This window comes from Electrophorus electricus, chromosome 5 (assembly GCF_013358815.1).
Source record: "Electrophorus electricus isolate fEleEle1 chromosome 5, fEleEle1.pri, whole genome shotgun sequence".
In the NCBI taxonomy this organism is placed as follows: Eukaryota; Metazoa; Chordata; class Actinopteri; order Gymnotiformes; family Gymnotidae; genus Electrophorus; species Electrophorus electricus.
Genome location: NC_049539.1, coordinates 23,822,646 through 23,837,903, shown reverse-complemented (window position 1 = coordinate 23,837,903; position 15,258 = coordinate 23,822,646). Strand labels below are relative to the sequence as shown.

The window sequence follows — 15,258 nt, the reverse complement described above, 5'->3', positions numbered from 1 at the left end:
AGTTCTTGCTGAACTCAGTAAGAATAAAAAAATTAACAGAGCTAGACTTTAAGATTTGTGTGAAGAATTAACTTTACAATTTGAAAACCTATTTCTTCCCCAAGCATTCAGTCTTAAAGCCGTTAGTGTTTGGTCACTGTGTTTGTGCCATCCTGTTACCTAGGGGTCTTATTTAGTGTGGTGTTTTTTTGTGTGTGTGTTTATTCATTTTTATGCTTGTCTCCGTTTTCTCAAATTCTTCATATTTTAATCAAAAGGTTTAAACCCATTGACTTCACACTTAAGCTTCTTGGCCAACACCAGTGGGATTTTAAGGTGCTCTATAAATAAAAGGATGGCTCATGTTATAAAGAATGGCAGATGATGCAAAAGGTGTTCAAATGGAGGGCATGCAGGTGGTGTATTTACAGCCATGCCTTCGTCCACATCCCTCACGCAGCCCTGGGCGTAGAGCTCTGGCGGAACGCTGATCACATGGCCGAGCTTCTTCTCCTCCTCCCCCCATGATACCTTCAACCCTGTGGAGTCAAACACGCAGCTAGGAGCTCTCCTATTGGCCAGGCCTTAGCAACACAGACCGCACCTTGTAAAACTCAAAAATAAAGGCTCGTTTCCAAATTGGAAAGGCAGATTCTAGCATGCTGGTTTTCTTTGAAAGGAAGGGTGTGTGTGTGTGTGTGTGTGTGTGTGTGTGTGTGTGTGTGTGTGTGTGGGGCGCATAGCTGTATTAAAGGAAACAGGAGAGTGAAGAGTGCTTCACTGTGCATTACCAGAGCCAGTCCAGGGTAGAGTGGGGATGCCCGCGGTCTGAGCTACAATAGAGGATGCCACCTTATCTCCCAGAGCCCACATGGCTTTGCTGGAGGGTCCTGGAATGGACACCCACACATACACACCACAAAAGGCACAAAGAGAACTCTCAACCATTGGCCACAAATGTCTTCTTTTAAGATGGTAGAGAAAGTAAGAATTGTCTAGCATTCAAGATATTTTTAACACTACAGTAGTTTTGGGCGTGGAATAGTCCAAGTTTCCTGGACAGAGACCAAGTCTAGACTTCAACTGAGGTTTTTTTCTTCTTCAAAGAGGTTGACACTTTAGGAAAGAAGTGGCTTGGTCCCTGTGCAGGAAGCTGCTTCTCACAGCATCAGCCTGAGCTGTCCAAAGGAAAGGGCTGCAGAGGAAGGGCTGTGATCTGGAGGAAGTGCTGTGCTCTGGAGGCCATACCTAGGAAGGAGATCCCAGCTTTATGGAGCAGCTCTGGAAGCTTGGGATTTTCTGAGGCGTGGCCCCAGCCAGCCCACACTGCCTGAAGAGAGACCACCACCATCATCACCACCACCAGTAGCAGGCACAGCTTCTTGCACACAAACTCATCCAATATCAACTACATAAAGAATCAGCTATATAAGTTTTGTTGCGTTGAGTAAATGCAGCTTTGTGGTACTGCTGTATAAACCCATCTGAACATCAATAATGCCTTGGTGGAGAATCAGTGAAACAGGCAGGAAGGTCTTCAGCATGGCAACACCACCAGTGCCCCCAGTAACACACGTTTACTGCATTCTGTCTGAGTAATGTGCTCGGTGGAGAAGTTTGGAATTGCCCCGACACTGACCATGACCATCTCTTTTTACTGGTCCTTAATTAAAAAACAAACAAACCAATGCTCCTGGTGTATTTCAGACCTCAGTCTGAGTTCAGTCCAAGCTCAGGAGCAGTACCTGCACTGGGATTCTCTTTGCGATGTCCACGATCATCTCAACGTTGGCGTAGTTGTTGTTGTTGGGTCCTCCGGGGACAGGCACATAGTGGTCCGCCATTTTAATGTATTCTGAAGTACCAAAGCTCTGGTCATGTGCGATTAACGCTAGCAAACACCATAACAATGACGAAAACCTACATTTGCCATTACAAGAGAGGACTTTGTCTTTCAAGTTTTTGAAATCACTTATCACCCTGGGCATCACAGTGAAGTGGTAGTTTAACAGGGAAATCTTACCTGCGTTGGCCTTTAGGTCCTCAGGCGTTACCATGACAACGAAGCGAATGGTCCTTTCGTTGCGGAACATCTCATAGGACCAGCGGCGGATGGAACGCATGCACTTAACTGCCGCAATGCCATTGTTGGCAATCAGCACCTGCACAGAAACACCACGCACACGATCTCCAGGTGCAGAGCAACACCACGCACACGATCTCCAGGTGCAGAGCAACACCACGCACAGGATCTCCAGGTGCAGAGCAACACCACGCACACGATCTCCAGGTGCAGAGCAACACCACGCACACGATCTCCAGGTGCAGAGCAACACCACGCACACGATCTCCAGGTGCAGAGCAACACCACGCACACGATCTCCAGGTGCAGAGCAACACCACGCACACGATCTCCAGGTGCAGAGCAACACCACGCACACGATCTCCAGGTGCAGAGCAACACCACGCACACGATCTCCAGGTGCAGAGCAACACCACGCACACGATCTCCAGGTGCAGAGCAACACCACGCACACGATCTCCAGGTGCAGAGCAACACCACGCACACGTACAGTAACACCATGCACACGATAAGAATGTGCACAGCCTCAAAGTAAAGAAAACAAGGTTCAGCCTTGAAAAACAAAAACATACCCCACACACACACACACCTTATCTATGACGCGGGTTCCTCCAAATCGTTTGACAAACTCAGCTGGAGAGGCCACAGTGAAGTCTCTGGGCACATCCATCCTCCTCTGCTCACGACCTTTCCTCACCAGGTAGGGTCCGGACATGCTAGGCCTGAAACACACACACACACACACACACACACACACACGAGATGTAGCTTACTGGAGATAAGGTCACACACAAGTAGGTATTGTGGGACAATGTAACCTTTTACTTTATGATTTCTAGATAATCTCCAGAGGTCTGGTGACAAACAAAGCAAAGCTTCTACCAACTTTAGTGCAGCCTGTAGTTTCTAATGCACCAATCACAAAACCCCGAGGCCTGGCAGGAAATGACCTGCCTACCAGGTTCACAGCAAAAGTACATTCTATACTCTGGCAGCACAAAATGAAGGCAGATTATGACATACACCAAATCTTACCACTTTTACAACAAATATTCCCTACAATATTTGTATGTTCAAGGAAATTTTTACAGCATTACATGGAACATACAAGTGTGTTGTTGTACATACCCGATAATCATTCATCAAAACAGTATAACACACGCTGCCTATGTATGTTGGCTGTTGTATTCTCTGCAGTCTGTTCCCTAGAGTGATTTGTATACATGCAGGGGAGTGGTCACATGGGGCATGATCACATGGCCCTCAGAAGCCAATTATTGCTTAGCGCTTTATCACTGGAACCATAGGCAGGAGGGGCTACCCCCGCCCTGAGAGTCTGGACTTTAAAACTTTCTGTAATGCTGTAAAGTGGTGCCATGGCAACAACAAAGGAAAAAGTAAAATAAATAAACATTTTTGATAATCAAGTAGTGCACATTAGGGCAATGTACCTAGGATAATCAGCACTCTGCCTCACAACAGAAGCCCCGTTATGACCCTTCAGTCAGCAATGTTGGCTTGGAGCTTACTAAAGTCTGCGAGGATCATGCAGTCCCTGCTTGGACATGCCCGACCGGTCTTACACAGGGCTCGATAAGAAAGAGTTGAACCAGCAGCGGTGCGCAGACCCCCAGCCGTGCCCTGCCTACGGCCCCCAGCTGGGACTGTCGCTGAAGACCTCTGTGTTAAGCCACATTGGTACGGTCCGGCTGGGGGGTTAAGCTGGCCTGTACTGCTCTCGCCTTCTGAGAGGTTAAAGGGATACATGTGTCTGCCCAGCTAGCTTTGGTAGGGTTCACTGTGAAAATGTTTAAGCAGAAGACAGATGAGACAGAGCATTCCAACTACAGCGTTAGGCTGGGTGATGTGTCAAGAGATTGCCATTATCACAACAGAGAACTCAAGACAGTCCATTCATTCAATTAAGAAGCAGATTTTTTTTTCTCTGGGCTTTTCAATATTTTTGTTCCAATTTGATTTCTAACTTTGTCTAGTTTTGATAATATACCAAAAAGGCTTACAGAAATTGTAACAGAAAAAAAGTTTCAGAATATTAGTTTTATATTAATATTACTGACATGTAATATACTTTATCCATGTTACCCGAACATACATGGAAACCACTGTTTGCTGGGAAACAGAAATAAGGCCAATGTCTTCATAATGTCTCAAAAGTTCTGACCTATCAAAAACAAGTGTGCCATAAGAAACTAATAAGCAGAACAAGCACTTTACGACGAACCACGAAGCCTTGTTAATATACCAAAAAAGTCTTAGCGACTTTCAAGTTTCATAATATTCATTCACTGACCTTTTTTTGGTATATTAACAAAGAATGGGGGAAAAAAAAAAAAAAAAAAGACAAGTGATGAGTGAAATAATCCAAGAACGGTGGCTTCCCTCCGGAGTCCTACATGGAATCCTGCACCAACACCTCAGGATGTAAAAAAAAAAAAAAAAGTTCCCTCCGGGACTACAGCCTCCCCTCCCCCGCCTTCTTCTCGTCCCAGCTCAACGCAAACGCGCAGCGAGCGCAACCACGTCTGCGCGTGTGAACGCAGCACAGATGGTGCACGGTGGAGAAGCCAGTGGGCCGAGGTGGTACTGACCTCCTGAGCTCCTGCAGCCAGCCACCCTCTTGCCCGCCATCGCCACCCATGGCGCCCTCCAGGGACGAGGAAGCAAGTCTGGTCTGCTGTCGCCGTGCTCTCCCTTACTCCCCTGCTCTAACTCTTCCTGGGTTCTCTCCCTCTTTCTCCTCCCTCTTTCCCCATGTCTTTGTTTTGTCCCCTCCTTCATTCTTTCACACACACTCCCACCCTTGATACTGTCCTTCTCTCTCTCTCTCTTTCTTTCTTTCCCCTCCCCCCGTGCTCTCTCTCTCTCTCTCTCTCTCTCACACTGTGACCCCTCCCCCACCTGCACCAAAACAACTCTCTAAAACATGAGCACACGTTTCGGACGCCACGTGGAAGTGCCCAAGCAGGGCTTTCGGTATCGCGACATTCCAACTACAGGAAACGTAACGCGATGCACAGCGGACGAAGCATCCGCTCTCAGAACACATTGTACCCAAACCCAAAATAGTATCACTCCGCGGCATGTGTTGCACAGAGTCAAAGGTGCAGGCCTCTAGAAACGCTGGGTGGCAACCCTCGCCATCAGCGCTGCAGTGAAAAACTATAGATCCACCAAGAAAGTCCATGCATGTGGATTTCTCATTTGCTGCAAAGACTTGCTTCAGAACAGCTAAGGTTGAAATGAGTTACAACACCGTGTGGACCCGCCGCATGGTTAGAGCTATGGGTTAGCTAGACAACAACCAACTCAGTTTAATTTAGCACTAATTTGAACTGAAATTCCCTCGATCAGTTAAAAACTGAGTCAAACAGGCTGAGCTATGACCCCACTTCCTTGGTCTCCCCTCACCTCTTGACCTATGGTTCTCCTTAAAAAGTCTATGTGCAATAAGAAAAACTGGTTGTGTTCTACTCCGAGTTTGTCCTTTATTGACTAGCCATGCAGTGTCAATTAAGTGACTCCTGAACAAGACTCTAAACAAGCTGATATGGTACTCACAAATCCTCCTGGAGAGCTGATCTGGGGTCAGATTCCATCCCCTGTATACACTGACCTACCACAGCAGAGAGTGAACCAGACACAGCATGGCACATGCTTTTGAAGGGTCCTGCCCAGGATTGTCTCACAGGTCAGGCAAACAGATCAAGGTGGCTTACTCTACATACCAGTGCACACAGATCAGCATTGCTCTCTACGGTATTCCCCAAAGGACCAACAGGGGAATGGGGAGACACCGAGTGTTTGCCAAAACTTTGGATACACTTGTTTTTCTGCCATGTCATGTGTGGGGCACCGAGTGAATGTCAGAGAAGAGAATTTCCATTAATAGCCATGTGGAATGAGGTCATAACATGCAGCCCCATGGCACGCTGAGGGCATGCGGAGGTCATGTGACCAGCTGCAGGGCTGAGTGTGACCCTAAGAAAATTCTGTGCCATGATGATGAGCGATTTGGAGTATGTCAGCACCCCCTGCTGGTGTTTTGGCAGCAAAGCTTAAAAACAAAATCGGAAAAGATGAAAACAAAAGCAACAATTTGGTGTGGCAAACATTAAACTGCTGAAATTATTACAAATGTTAAATATTCTCAGCTGAAAGTAGAAGTAAAGAAATTACAACAAATAAGCCCCCCCCAACTTAAAAAAGACAAGAAACTACAAGGATAAACACTTTGTTTACATATTAGAGCATGTGAATGGACAATGTGTTTTATAGAGGCTCTGTTTATATAGCTAATGCGTTACTGCAGCACCATGTTGTATCCTGCCCAGGAGCTCAGGTCTTCCACAGGCCACTCTGGCCCAACCCAGGCCCAGGAGAGAATAAGTGACTCCTACCTCATGCTCGTAGACAGGGTAGGAGGGCGGCGAGTCACTGTCTCCTCTGAAGTAGAGGGTGTCATATCCAGTGGTTCCGTGACTTGGGAGGTATTTGTGGGTTTGGGAGCTTGGCCCGTGACTGGGGGTTCGTCATCAGATGAGTTGTCTTCTGATGCACCCAAGATAAACTTAAGCTTCTCTCTGATTTCCTCAGGCTTTCTAAACCTGGGTCTGGAAGCTTCGGCAGTACCCATGGTAACAGAGGAATGGCACAGAGATTCCGGGGATGTCTGCTCCATGGGCTCTGAGAGAGTGTGGTTCACCGGTGGAGGCTTTTCCATGCTGTCTGATGAAGCAGAAGAGGTCTCACAGCCAACTGGCACAGAACATTGCCCATCTGAATGGATTTCAGTCTTAAAGCGGCTGGCTACTGAACTCTGACATCTTGGGTTCTGTTGAACAGTAAAATAAAGCATTTTCACACTCAATATATTTGGAAAGCAGAGTTCCAGTTAGGCAGAGCTAACTGTTATAATTTGCAATTCAGCAAGTTCTCAGTTTACACAAATGTACTAGCAACAAAAACACATGTTTCTCAAGTCTTAGAAATGTAGACGCACCTGCACGTAAAGACTGTTTTATCAACACAAATAACAGCCGAGATCTCTGTATCCTACAGCGGATAGATTAACTGTAACGATGAAAGTCTTGCGTTAGTAGCGTCTGTGAACACGTCTGTACGTCCTCCGGGTTTTCGCACCAGATCAGTTCTACATTACTACTCTTCCTCAGAGTGAGATGTCACCCAAGAGGAACCTCAGTCAGTAATGCCACTAAAGGAATGGCGCCCCAACAGTAAGCTTAGCCTCTACACAGTTAGGACTAAGAGGAGGTATTATAGTGAAATGTGTGCCTTCCAGATTTAAAATTAAGCTGTTTCTAAAAAAACAAACAAACAAAAAAAACCTTAAAAGTAAGTGTTAAGAGCAAACCTGGAGACCGAGGAATGCTCCCGACCGTCTTCTGCGCTTTGATGATGGTGAAATGAGCAGCTAAACCACGTTCTTGCAGTTATTTCCACGGTAGCTCCAAGAGAAATCCTGACTTCTCCTCCCTGTAACTATGCCTGTGCCATCTGGGTAAAAGGTCAGCTCGCGGTGGGTAATACGGCCAGGAGGTCCATGCGGTTCTCACAGATCACTTCCTAGGGTGTATCTGGCACCCTGAAGCTAAAGGTCAGAAATACTTCGGTGGCACTTCTTATAAAGACTGTCGTCCAACTAGGGCATCAAACTCCGCCACGTGTACTGCCTGGCTCATTTCAAACACTAAGATACACACATTTCCTCTTCAAATGAACAAGCTGGTCCCTTAACCAGGGAAGCGCTAGTTGGTTTAACATGGTTTAAAATTAGACACGACGTAACGTGGTGCGTTAATTTGCATCCTGTGTGGCTGAGACGTGAGAGTCAGTTAACATTATAGATTACATAAGGAGTCAAATAGCAACATAACGAGTTGCTTTTCACCCTAGAAAACAACTTGTTGAACTAGTGAATCTGCAGTGAAATATTAGCCATACAGCTAACGTCATTCGCGAGTTGCTAATGATTTGGATTTTTACATCGGAATTAAAACTGAATCATTGCATCAGCTTCTTGTAAAAGAGGTGCAGCCTATTCGACACGGTTATCTTCACTTGGGTACCTTCTCTCTGACGGGGGATCAAACTGTTGAGATTTGGCTCCATATTTTCCCCTCACAACCTTCCACACAGTATACTGCACGTACACTAGGCGGTAGCAAAGAGAACTCAGTGAAATATATATTCATTCTACAGCACACTGTTTGGAAAATGAGTTTTGTTTTTTATTTTGGGATGTCTTTATCAAGTATGCTCACTCACACATTTATCTTTTATTCTTCTATACAGTTTGTTTTCTTGTCCAAGCTACATGACTGTCCGTTGTGTTCCCGCCACACCTTTGTGTGCAAGGTCTTGATGCTGGTTGGTTAACATTACTTCCATGAAGCTGAGCCGTAAGGAATTAAATAAAATATATTTATATAGCACTTTTCCCTGAGACATAAGTCACAAAGTGCTTTACAAAAACACAAAGACACAACATAAGAATGCAAATACAAAAACAGAATACAATACACAATCCATATATGAAATGCAGCCCTGGTGCAGAAGATTTACTGAAAAGCTTGAGACATTCAGTAGATCTGCTACGTTCGATCTAAGAGAGCGAGCTGAGAGACGTGGCTGGAGTAGATCAGCCACAGAAGTAGCGGCCAGACCATACAGTGGATCCTATACACAAATGCGCTTGTACTTCGTGGCTAACAATATTTTGATGCCAAGTCCCTTCATTGCTTGGCCACACTTGGAATGTGACGATACTGCACCCGATAAAGTTTGAAGTCTTCCTGAAGGCAATACACAGGAAGGAAAAGGGAAGGTGAGCTGAGAATAAAACCTATGCACATATTTTTTTTAAGTTTAATTTAATTTAATTTAATTTAATTCCAGAGAAAACAATTCATATAGACAGATATTTTGTTGGCATTCTCCATCTGTGATTTGCCCCACTAGTCTCGACAACATTTTATATTTACATGAGGTACCGCTTACAAAAGACAGTTCAATATGTTGCAGGTTTATTGCTGTAAGCAGAATAAATCCCCGGTTTTAAAACTAAATTTGGAGGTTGTTAGCCTGCGTACAGAACTGATGGCTTGTTATGATACTACTTTGACGTACGGAAGTTTGAGTATTAATTTCTTCATTTTTAGCCAGTGAGTGAGACCATAGCGCATGTACCTGCCGGTTGCCTATTTACAATTTGACATTGCAGTGTAGCGGACAGGTGAAGGTAACGTGGTGTTTCGTAAAGAGCTGGTTTGTCAGGTAAATAAAAACAAAGGGATATGGAGGGATGGTAAAGCAAGTGCAGTCCTATTTAACAGTGGAAGTAACTGAGTGTTTAGTGGAATGTAAGTTCAGTGTACACTTATTAGAAATTTCTGTTGGATTCTAGCTGAACATGTGCAAATACATCTGTGTTCTCTACAGCCATGAAGGACTTCGGTCCCCCTGTACGCCATGTTAGCACTCCTGATGATCTCTAATGGTAAGTACAACAAGGTCTTATTAATGATACACTGAACCATTAAAATAAACTTTGAAAATAAAAGTTAACAGCACTTTCATCAACCCACTGGTGGCTGATATCTTTAAGAAACAGTAGTGTTTACATGCATCATATGATAATTCAGTTTTATTTCAGTGATTACAGTTTTGTCTACAAGTTTTCTGCTTTAAATATGCAGTAACTTAAAACTGCTATATCATGGATTAATATTTTGTAATTTTAATAACATATTGTTAAATCATTGCCTACTCATCAGAACTATTTCCCTCTCTTGTGACTAAATGTACTTTGTTTTGTTCCAGTCTTTTCTCCAGTTTCAGCAGTCACTCCTGTAAAGGTGAAGCTTCATGAAGCTGCAACTCTCCCCTGTAATCAGACGTGTTCTGGTCTGGTTACATGGACTGTGTTCCGTAAACAACGTGACATTCTGGCTCAGTGTAATCAGACATCATGTCAGTCCAAGGAGGGATTTCACATGTCCCATGATCAGTACCTGAAGGGAGATCTTTCCCTCACCATCACTGATGTCGATGACATCAAGACAAGCTGGTTCACATGTGTGTGAGATGATGTGGAGATCTGTGATGTGAGCATTCAGATTGAGTGTAAGTGTGATTGCTTGATATTTGACTTGTTTTATTGATATGAGATTGTTTAGAATCGACTGTTTATACAGTGAAATACAGTTTAGACTATATTTGTATGATATTTGTGGTGTTTTGCTTGCTGTTCCTCTACAGCTGTAAATGTCCACAAACATTTCCATCCTGGAGAATCTCTCAGCATGGATGTGAATGTCTCAGAGCCAGTGGAGGTGATTCTGAACAGGACTGGTGACACCAAACCAAACACTGTCAAACTGTGTGAGATTAGGGGGCGTGAAATTCAATGTGTCCCTGAGTATGAGAAGAGAGTGTCATTCAGTTCCAGTCTGCAGCTGAAGGATCTGGAGGAGTCTGATTGTGGAGTTTACAACATACGGGACACCAGGAATGATGAAGTCATTGCTGCATACTCAGTAATAGCAGGAGGTAAGATTTGATTTTACTGTGTTTGTAACTCTTTAGTTAGGGTTAACCTAAGATGTGAAGAATGTTTTCCCAGGAATGGGTCATAAACCTGAGAACAAATATTTCAGGCTTCTTCAATGGTAAAGATTTTTAATCTGAAATCTCACAACACAGCATATTAACTGTACAATACAAAACAAATATGATGGCTGAAAGCTCTTTTACTCATCACAGTAAATGAGAAGAGGGCAAAGTCACACACAACATCCTTCCCATGTTCCCTTCCTGTCCTGGTTATATACCTGTAGCCCCTTCCCTTAACACTGGGCTAAACCATTTCAGCAAGCAGGTATAACACAGATTAACACTAAAAATGGATCCATATCTTTCCTGTCATTAATGTTCACCATATGGACTTTAATCATTAATGATACTAGGTCATGCCCTTTAGATAAGATTACATACTTAACTAGCCAGCTGTGATTCATATTTTCTTTCTTTCCTGCAGGTTCTTTAAGCAGCCACCCCTGTCCCAGCTCTCCCTGGAATGGCCTGGACTCTACAAAGGAGCCGGATGACTCACGCTGTCGTTCCCACCTGAAAACAGGTAAGAGATCACTCATCATTAGTCCATAGATATAAATGTCCTTGCTGGCTTCTAGAGGTTACTACTCTCCTGGTGATGTCTTTCATGGCTTCTAGAGGGTTTCTACTGTCCTGATGTATTAGGTCAGCTGACTGAATCACATCAGGGAAATGCTATCAAATTCCTATTTTTCAAATATATTCAGTTTCCTAACCATATATTTTTTAAATGGAACCAGGTTACAGCTTGCATAAGGCAGTGTGAGCATTATGGTCTCGCATTATGTCATCTTGACTGTACTCACATGGTTATAACAATTTTAGTTGCTTGGGTACTTGTGTTGTAGAACAGAGAATATCTTGTGTATAATGTAAAGTATAATGTGTATACATGTAAATACAATACAAATATGAATGAAAACTGAACCTACATGCAGCCTAAGTTCTGTTTCTATGTGATTATGTGATGTTTTTCTGCAGTTCTACGTCAAGGGCCACAGAATCCTGTTATAAGAGTGAAGCTTAATGAGAATCCAACTCTCCCCTGCAGTCAGACGTGTTCTAGTCTGGTCACATGGACTGTGTACCATAAACCAGATGACATTCTGGCTCAGTGTAATCAGACATCATGTCAGTCAAAGGAAGGTTTTCACATGTCCCATGATCAGTACCTGAAGGGAGATTTCTCCCTCACCATCACCGATGTTGAATTCAATAAGAGGGCCTGGTACACCTGCAGCTGCAGTGGTAAAACATTATGTGATTGGAATCTTCAAGTCCATGGTAAGTAATATTTTACTGTCTTGTCATGTTCAGATTGAACAGTAGGTAAGAGCAGTCTAAGCCTTTTATAAAACTAGATTCAGTGTTAATTATGTGGTGTGACTGTATTATTGCATATTACTTATACACTACAGAATGGAATATCAGGATGTTCTTCATATTTGTTTCTCTACATCCAGCTTTCAGTTTTAAAGTTCATGTCCATCGTGGAGAATCTCTCAGCATGAACGTGCCCATCTCAGAACCAGTGGAGGTGATTCTGAACAGGACTGGTGACACCAAACCAACCACTGTCAGACTATGTGAGATTACGGGGCGTGAAGTTCAGTGTGTCTCTGAGTATGGGAAGAGAGTGTCATTCAGTTCCAGTCTGCAGCTGAAGGGTCTGAAGGAGTCTGATAGTGGAGTGTATACCATACAGGACACCAGCAATGAGGAAGTCATTGCTACATACACTGTCACCACAGCCACTTTTGGTGGTAAGCTTTGATTTCATGGTGTCTGACTAACTCTTTAGTCAGAGAAAAGCTTTTAAATTCATTTTTACCAAATAATCAATTTCTTATCAATATTTTAAAAATTAAATTAGGTTAAAGCTTGAGTACATTTGAATTTTAATACAGTGTTACAGATTTTATTATATAGATTTTTTGGTTTTCCAATACTTTGTTGAACTGGCTAGATCCTTAGAACATAATGCATAACATCCTATTGTAATGGGGGCTCACAATGCTGGCTGTCTTCCACCTGAGAAAGGTCATGAGTTGGGAATTAATCAGTGCTCGTTAGCCTGATGTCCCACAGGTGGCTTCACCCATATATAGCTGCCTCACAAAGACTGTTTCTCTCCCTCTGTGTGAGAACTTTCTTTCTGTTGCAGGCAGTCTCCCTGCATAATTGTTGTGTCTTACAGTGTAGTGGTTAGAGTCAAGACTTCATTCTAGTTCAGCACCTGGTTTGAACTCTGCACCAGGCCAGTCTAGTGGGGTTCACTCCCTTTTATTTGTTTATTCAGAAGCAGCTGGGGTTTTCTTGCCTGTAATCCCATCCTGTGTGGCTTGGTGAGACCTCAGATTCCTTCTGCTCTTATCAGCTTCGATAGAAGTTATTCTCCATATTTATCTCACTCTCCCAGTGGTGTAGCAAGAACAGCAGATTCTTCTAGTTCCACACATCTTCAGTTTGAACCCTGTGCCAGTAATCCTGTTCACTCTGATGCCTTGTCACATCTGTACCTTGTTACATAGCACCCTAAGTCATATGGACCATCCAAGACGGCCTTTATTTTCATGCAGATGTGTCAAATAAGTGCAAGCTACAAAAATGATAGGTAACATGGAATATAAATAGGAAGGTGTAATTGATGCCCAGACCAGTTACATGAAATGTGTGCTGTGTATTATGGGTAATGTTATGTTGATAACAATGAAGAAAAATGCAGAGAAAAGAATACTGACATGTGAAAATGTTCAGGATGAAAATGAGCAAACAAGGAAACTAATGCTCAGTGTCACAGTTGTCTGAGCTTTTTCACTTTTAATGAGTGAAATCAAATTGTATCTTTGATGTGATTTTTACCAGATAAACATAATAAATAAAAACAGGAAATAAACTAAGATTAAAGCAATAAGTTTACTTATTTTAGTCAACTACTCTGCCTTCCCATCTTTTTCTAACTCAACTGTTCCTGGTTGCAGCCCAAAGCATTTTTCTGTATCCTCAAATCTCATGATCAAATCGTACTCAACCCAAAACACAAACTAGTGCATTTAACGCCAAGGGCCTTTTGCACAGTTCACTTTCAGAGTGTTTAAACCCTCCTAACCTTTTGTGTTCTGTGTTTAGGTATGAAGGAAGAACCTGACACACACACTGTGCTGGCAGTGGTGCTGCCACTGGTCATACTGATCTTACTGGTGTCTGCAGTGGTGCTGTTCCGAAATAGATTACAGAATTGCTAGTCATGTAAGAACATTCAACCAAATGAACTTGTACAGCAGCAAGAGATGAATGAGGAAGACAACCAATCAGAATGTTCCAGAGAGGGAACCAGACACTCAGGAACCATTCTTGAATCATGAGTCATCAAATAATGAATCACTGCTCTCTCATCCTGAGCATGATTAATCAAATACAGAATTGCAGTTTTCTGTTCCTGATTCATCAAAACTGAATCGCTGCTCTTTATTCCCATGCCTGTCTCCTGCTCATGAGTTCCACCTATCTTTGATAATTCACTGAAGTGAATCTGAGGCTAGTTTTGATGCCGTTTTCGACCACTGAAAAAGGCATCTTTTCACATCTGCTCTCTAAAGTGGCTAATTCTAAAACACAGCTTTGGTGGTGTACTGTCGATAAGAGAAAATGTAACATTTAGAAAACACTGATGTAAGGTTCTCGTGTGATCTCCACAGTTCCACAATGGCAGAACCCGTTGTCACGCTGTTTACTGCATTAGGTGTTTTAGTTTCATGTTTAGTTGCTCGAGTTCGTTATCTGACCAGACAAAGAAGCTGTCTCGCTTTCTCACCATGCCCTACACAACTGCAGCATGTAAACAAAGCATTGTGATGAAGATGACATAGAGGTCATAGGTCAGACACTTACTCATGCCCACCATTCACCTTTTCCATTGTTTTTGTGTTTCCTTGTAGACGTCTAGAAAACAGAAGTCTACAGTGTTCTGCTCTGCTCACAGAACACTGGCATCAGCTGCTCTGTCAGACACCTTTGGGCATTTCCACACTTGGAATGTTGAGTGATTTCACATGCTGAGTCCTGGTTTCTATAGTATATGTGAACGCATCAATAAACTCGGACCTCTAAACAGATCCCAAAATAAACAGAACTCAGGCCACATCCCAAGGTGGCCTCAGTATGGTTTGTTTCTGGTTCATATTGTGGTCTACTTGGTTCAGCATTGTGAAAACAACTGAACTTCTGGACACAGAACTACCATTATTAAATGTTCTGGTAGTAAGCTAACTGATTTAATTTTCTCTCTGACTACTTCTCTTTGGCATGACCTGTTATGTTTGCCGATCACCTGACTTTCTGTCCTTATAATAAACACCTTTTTTTTTTTTTGCAATTCATCTATTCTACTGGTCATTTGTGACAACTAAAAAGTGGTGCATGCCGAATCAAAAAATATTTTGGGGCTGGGTCATCAGCTAGGCCATCTTCGGCCACCAGAGGGAGGCATAGAACTGCTTCCCAGGACTGAAGGACAACCAGCAACACCTGTCATCCAGCCTATT

General features: G+C 43.2%; 2 protein-coding genes across 6 annotated transcripts in view; one reads left to right on the top strand and one right to left on the bottom strand.

Moving 5' to 3' along the window:
• The window catches only part of acacb (acetyl-CoA carboxylase beta), a 29,369-nt gene extending 21,543 nt beyond the window's left edge, over positions 1 to 7,826 (bottom strand). For 2 of the 5 annotated variants that reach the window (XM_027029765.2, XM_027029768.2), the window contains exons 1-8: positions 7,455 to 7,826; positions 6,481 to 6,914; positions 2,652 to 2,784; positions 2,003 to 2,141; positions 1,725 to 1,834; positions 1,228 to 1,309; positions 771 to 869; positions 409 to 518 (exon numbers count right to left, since the gene is read on the bottom strand). In XM_027029765.2, the coding sequence (XP_026885566.2) occupies positions 409 to 518; positions 771 to 869; positions 1,228 to 1,309; positions 1,725 to 1,834; positions 2,003 to 2,141; positions 2,652 to 2,784; positions 6,481 to 6,803 (996 nt within the window). In that variant the 5' untranslated portion in view covers positions 6,804 to 6,914; positions 7,455 to 7,826. Of the gene's footprint in view, positions 1 to 408; positions 519 to 770; positions 870 to 1,227; positions 1,310 to 1,724; positions 1,835 to 2,002; positions 2,142 to 2,651; positions 2,785 to 4,671; positions 4,836 to 5,641; positions 5,802 to 6,480; positions 6,915 to 7,082; positions 7,154 to 7,454 lie in introns of those variants that run through there. The other 3 variants (XM_027029767.2, XM_027029769.2, XM_027029770.2) reach the window with 3 other exon arrangements.
• A 2,886-nt stretch (positions 7,827 to 10,712) lies between these two features.
• Positions 10,713 to 13,959, top strand: LOC113589898. Its single transcript, XM_035525934.1, has 5 exons — positions 10,713 to 10,770; positions 11,139 to 11,237; positions 11,696 to 11,998; positions 12,178 to 12,477; positions 13,844 to 13,959. The coding sequence occupies exons 1-5, from the start codon at positions 10,713 to 10,715 to the stop codon at positions 13,957 to 13,959; spliced, it is 876 nt and encodes a 291-aa protein (XP_035381827.1).
• The last annotated feature ends 1,299 nt before the right edge of the window (positions 13,960 to 15,258 follow it).

Bases quoted from the DNA above. Each gene is read 5' to 3' on its own strand.
- LOC113589898 (XM_035525934.1), top strand. From the start codon at position 10,713: ATGTTTTCCCAGGAATGGGTCATAAACCTGAGAACAAATATTTCAGGC. The intron at 10,771-11,138 runs GTAAAGATTTTT...TCTTTCCTGCAG, and splicing joins TATTTCAGGCTTCTTCAATG to GTTCTTTAAGCAGCCACCCC. The intron at 11,999-12,177 runs GTAAGTAATATT...CTCTACATCCAG, and splicing joins TTGGAATCTTCAAGTCCATG to CTTTCAGTTTTAAAGTTCAT.